A 5,647-nucleotide genomic window follows, 5' to 3' on the forward strand; every position below is an offset into this window, starting at 1 on the left:
GAATGGATCGTACAGATAAAGTGACACAAGTTACAGAGAAAGAACAGGAGAGTAATAGCAGACACAGTATGAGTTGGAGCAGGGACACGCAAGAAACACCCAGAAAAGTGAAGAAAGTAACAATAGATAACTCTTTTAAGATGTTTGATATTTTAGATAAGAGATAGATCTCAGTGTGATGATGGTAGAGGAACACTGAGCAGATGTACTGTCTTCATTCTAGAGAGGGAGATCAGAGCCCATTAGGGAATGTGAAATGTTGAAGGATGTGAAGCCCTGAAGCTGTGAGAGAGAAGAGAGACGAGGAGACGGACAGAGACGAGAGACGAACAAAGATGAGATGAATGATCAGTAGGCGTTGGTACAACGGTTCAAATCAGAAAGGAATTATACGAATGACACTCTCCACTTTCCACATAGCTGGAATATAATCTCAGTGGACTTGCACTGTAACATAATCAGTTTCAAATCTCAATGCATGACTCCGAAATCTATTTTATTATATTTATAGGGATGATTAGTGTCCGTGTCTTCTGCTAATCAGATTCAGAAAGCTGGGGACTCTTTCTCATCGACCGCAACACTGGGATGGCTAGACTAGACAGGACACAACTACAAGACTGATATCAATTAAGTTCAGCATTAAATTTACACAATACTGAAATTCTGAAACCTGTACTTACACAGGTACAACCGGACACAAACCGGAACAACTAGACAGCATGCTGTTTTAGAATAATGCAAAGAGATGTCCAAAAAGGAAAAAAACAGGGGAAGATTTCCAAGATCTCTCTCTCTTCTCTATCTCCCCCTGGTGCTGACCTGCAGTATAGACTCTCCCTCTCTCTATCTCCCCTGGTGGCTGACTGCCAGTATAGACTCTCTCTCTTCTATCTCCCCCTGGGTGGCTGACTGCCAGTACAGGGCTCTCTCTCTCTCTCCCTATCTCCCCCTGGTGGCTGACTGCAGTATAGACTCTTCTCTCTCTCTTATCTCCCCCTGGGTGGCTGACTTCAGGTATAGACCTCTCTCTCTCTCTCTATCTCCCCCCTGGGGTGCTGACTGCAGTATAGACTCTCTCTCTCTCTCTCCCCTGGTGCTGGACTGCAGTATTGGACTCTCTCTCTTCTCTCTATCTCCCCCTGGGCGCTGACTGCATATAACTCTCTCTCTCTATCCTCCCCCTGGCTGGCTGACTGCAGTATAGGACTCTTCTCTCTCTTCTATCTTCCCCCTGGTGGTGACTGCAGTATAGGACTCTCTCTCTCTTCTTTCCCCCCTGGTGCTGGACTGCAGTATAGACTCTCTCTCTCTCTCTCCCCCTTGGTGGCTGGACTGCAGTATAGACTCTCTCTCTCTCTATCTCCCCCTTTTTTGGTGGCTGACTGCAGTATAGACTCATCTCTCTCTCTCTCCCCCTGGCTGGGGCTGACTGCAGTATAGACTCTCTCTCTCTATCTCCCCCTGGTGGCTGACTGCAGTATAGACTCTCTCTCTATCTCCCCCTGGTGGCTGACTGCAGTATAGACTCTCTCTCTCTCTTCCTGCTGCACAGACTCTGGCCCTCAATGGCTGTATCTGAGATACTGACCGTGCGAAGGCCCTATTGTATCTGTAGGAATTATTATTATTATTATTCAGACATTTCAAATGCCTGTCAAAGTCCTGAAACTTTTGCGCACGTCAGTCGTGGTAAAACTTGGCGTATTTTATGCACCCCCTATTGAGCACAGCTCCTGACGTACAAAAAATCCTCTTGGAGCCATACCCCAAACCCAACAGGAAGTCTGCCATTTTGGATTTAGCGGTCATTTTTGGCGATAAATAGGGAATTTATCAGCTCGACTTCAAATTTGGTCAGTATGATGTAAACATCTTCACGATTAAAAGTTGTACTATTTGTGACTGTTCAATTTCGACGACTCACCATGAAAAAGGAAGTTGTCATGACTTCAGCGTACATGATCCGATCTCAACGAAACTTTACACCTGCCCTGAACACGGCTACATGATAATATTCAGATATAGTGATAGCGCCACCTACTGGCAACAGGAATTATCACGTTTTATACTTTCTCGCTGTATGGCAATAAAACATCGGGACCACCTACAGGCCGTTGGTTAATGTTGAAGCCAAGGCTTTACATTGACTTCAAAAAATAAATATTAAAATATATGTTTGAATTGTTCAACACTCTGGTAAACAGGTGGGTATAATTATAATATCAGAATCAATAATGAATATTTATTCTGATCAATATTAATTAATTAATAATTAATTGGAGACAGTCTGTAACATCACTGTAGGATAACTGTCTTACTCTCTCTGTCTCACTCTCTCTGTCTCTCTCTCAGGGGGTTCAGCCGGAGTCCCGCCCACCAACCTGCCTCTCAGCCAATCATGGGAGTCAGCGGTGGGGAGTCGGGAGGGAACACAGAACGGAGGAGGAGGAAGAGGAGGAGGGAGAGGAAGAGGAAGAGGAAGAGGAGCAGGAGGAGCAGGAGGTCCGCTGCCTGAAAACTGGGAGCTGGCGTTCAGCGATTCAGGAGAGCCGTACTACATTGAGTAAGTAATGATACTTATGATTGATTGATTGATTGATTGATTGATTGATTGATTGATTACGAACATCGATAATCAGATTTTTATTGATTGATTATTATTTTGGTCTCAGCTGAATTGGACTTTTTGATTCTGACTGTTCGACAAAATATGTTTGGGTGAGTTGTGGATACTAATGGTGTTAAAATCTTAACATTTAATGTTTTTTCAATGGAGTCTGGTGCATGGGAATGATTTGATCCTTAAAGGGAAAATGTGTCACATATGTAGTTAATTGCTGCAAAAAGGAGCCAAATGTCTCTTTGAAATGCATTTTTTTATCTGATACTCAGTTTACTTTAATGTGTGACTTTAGTGAGTGAATGTTTCAACCAAACCAGGCAGAAAAAACCCTGAATTTTACTTACAGTCACGTTCTGTTGAATTCCACTGTTCCTACATTACCCAGAATTCATTCAGATGATGATGATGATGGCCTCTCTCTTTCAGTCATAACTCAAAGACGACCAGCTGGCTGGATCCTCGAACTCAGAACAAAGAGACGACTTCCTGTACAGAACGTAAGTCTGTTTGATTGATTGATTGATTATGTCTGAACTTAGCAACAGCTGCTGTTTGCTGCATTAACTGTTCAAACCAACATCCGTGGATGCAATCAGTATTTTCTATTTATTATTAATGAATTCTCATTTATTTTCTTTTATTTATTTACATTTTAGGGTTTAGGGTTAGGGTTTTTTATTTTTATTTTTGTTGTGGTTTATTAATTTATCAGTATTTTTAGTAAACCTATTATTTTCATTAAAACAAATAATCTCCTCTAAAGGCTAAAGTTGTGAATTTGGTACAGTTATTATAAGAAACTTCCTTTACTGTACGTTACTGTATGTGGACTTTTATTTTGACAGCCAGCAGGGGGCAGCACTAAAGTAAACGGACTCATTGAATTCAGTTCTGACCAGAGAACTTTTTATCTGCTCATTGTATATAAAGTAGTTCAAACTAAACAATGCTGCTTTAACATTGATTATTGATTGACAGTGACAATCTAGTCCTGACACATAGACTCAGAGGCAATGTACTGCACTGTGTGTAATTTTACTCCTGTACTTTTAATGAGTCCACCATTAAGGGAAATGTATGATCTGGTGTACCTGCCCCATCTCACCAGATACACAATTTTATAAATAAATAAAACGTTTTATATATATTTATACTAAATACTGTTAAAATATTGAGCTGATTGAAGAGTGTTCAGCTCTGCTGCTAGATGTGGCGATTCTGCAAAACCTTTATTGTAAAATATAAAGCTTACATAAGTGAGTGGGACAAGTAGCACCCCAAATGATGTTGCAGTTTGTGACGTAAGGACAAATTAAGCTATAATAAAGAGTTATTAGACACTTCTGCAGACAAACTGAATATGAGTCTTCCAACTCTGACTTTCATCAATTTGGACTTCAAGAAAACATGTGGAAGAGAGCTGGTCATTGGATCATTTCCAATAAAGAGACACAAGTTAGATTTACAATATGTTTAATTGTTTATGTAAATATGATAAAATTCTATTTCTTTGACATTGAGAGACAACTTGTTCAATTGGAACCATTTTGAAATTCTTGCTAGGGCAGAGTTTGCTTAGAGAGATATTAATGTGAGAGAAATAAATTAGTATCATCTGCAAAAGTACTGTGTACATGGAGGTATCCCACATGTTATAATGGACTTATTAGATGTCCATTCGTTAATGTGATTGACTATAAATGTTTCTGTCCTGTGTGTCAGTCCCAGAGTTCACAGAGCAGCCCGGTCAGCTGAAGGGTTACTCCATCCACACTCGGCTCTCTAAAGGTCCTCGAGGTTTCGGCTTTAACATCGTGGGAGGAAGTCGACCCAAAGAGTTCCTGCAGGTGTACAGTGTCACACCTGGAGGCCCGCCAGCACTGAACACAGGTACTGATACAGTTTACAAAGAGCTGGATGGTATCTCATCATTTCTTTTTATTTCATAACTTCTATCTAACAAACTCTTTTGATTTGGACTTAACATGACATTTGTATATGATAAGTTTTCATCTTATTTGATTATTTTACATCAGAATCAGAAATACTTTAATAATCCCAGGGGGAAATTATTTGATTATTTATTATTATTTTTTATTTTTATTTATTTATTTTATTTTGATTATTAATTAATTTAATTATTATTAGTTGAATTACTGGCAGAAATCGGCATCTATACTAATCAGAATCAGATTTGGGTTTTAACATAGAACAAGAAAAATATGAACAAAGATGAAAGAAAGTTCTGCAAGTCAAAAAGCATAAATATAACAAAGAAATTGACAATCACATGAAAAAATTAATATTATAAATCATCAGATCAGTTCAGTTAATACCAGAACGCTGCTCTGCACTGCAGCAATAATGACGTTATTAGTTCCACCTATAATGTAAAAATGTCTGTTTACGTTATACAAGTGGCTCCCACTGCAGTTATATACAGTAACAGACTGATATCAGTTATAAAACACAGACTTGCTCTTTCTCTCTGGAGGATTATGTTTCTGTTTGGTTCTCAGGTCTGTATTTTTCTCTGAGACAAAATCTCATGATCTACAGCTAATCCACACACACACACACACACACACACACACACACACACTCACATACACTCTGTTTAATCTCTCCGACACACACAGCCTCCTTTCTCTCCCACACTGTCAGACCTGCTCACGTGCCCTGAGGATAAATACTCAGGAATGTAACTCACACACACACAGTTCATGAAATCTCCTGGGAAAGAGAGTCCAGAGTTTCAACAGGCAGCAGAAAACTCCTGAGCGCTGATCAACATCAGAGAACAAAAATCTGAGGACAAACAACAGAAGAGTAGAAAACAGTAACAGAAAAACTAGTTCCCCAGAAACTCACCAACACTGTAAAATAAAAACTCAAAATGATGGAAAACACACAGAGCTTATATTACTACTTAATACTTACTGATTAATATTTATTCAGTTAATATTTATTACTATTATTTTCCCTTCCTAAGCCCCACCCCTTTTTGTTCTGTGCTCCAAT

General features: G+C 39.5%; 1 protein-coding gene across 1 annotated transcript in view; it reads left to right on the forward strand.

Annotated features, from left to right (window-relative positions):
* Positions 1-5,647, forward strand: part of LOC118324135 (membrane-associated guanylate kinase, WW and PDZ domain-containing protein 1-like) — a gene marked incomplete in the record, with an annotated part of 28,857 nt that overhangs the window by 9,956 nt on the left and 13,254 nt on the right. The window contains 3 exon segments of the mRNA XM_035656291.1: positions 2,356-2,566; positions 3,053-3,123; positions 4,349-4,516. Coding sequence (XP_035512184.1) covers positions 2,356-2,566; positions 3,053-3,123; positions 4,349-4,516 — 450 coding nt within the window.

This window comes from Morone saxatilis, unplaced genomic scaffold (genome assembly GCF_004916995.1).
Source record: "Morone saxatilis isolate NCDOM2014 unplaced genomic scaffold, NCSU_SB_2.0 Contig15, whole genome shotgun sequence".
NCBI classification, from domain to species: Eukaryota; Metazoa; Chordata; class Actinopteri; family Moronidae; genus Morone; species Morone saxatilis.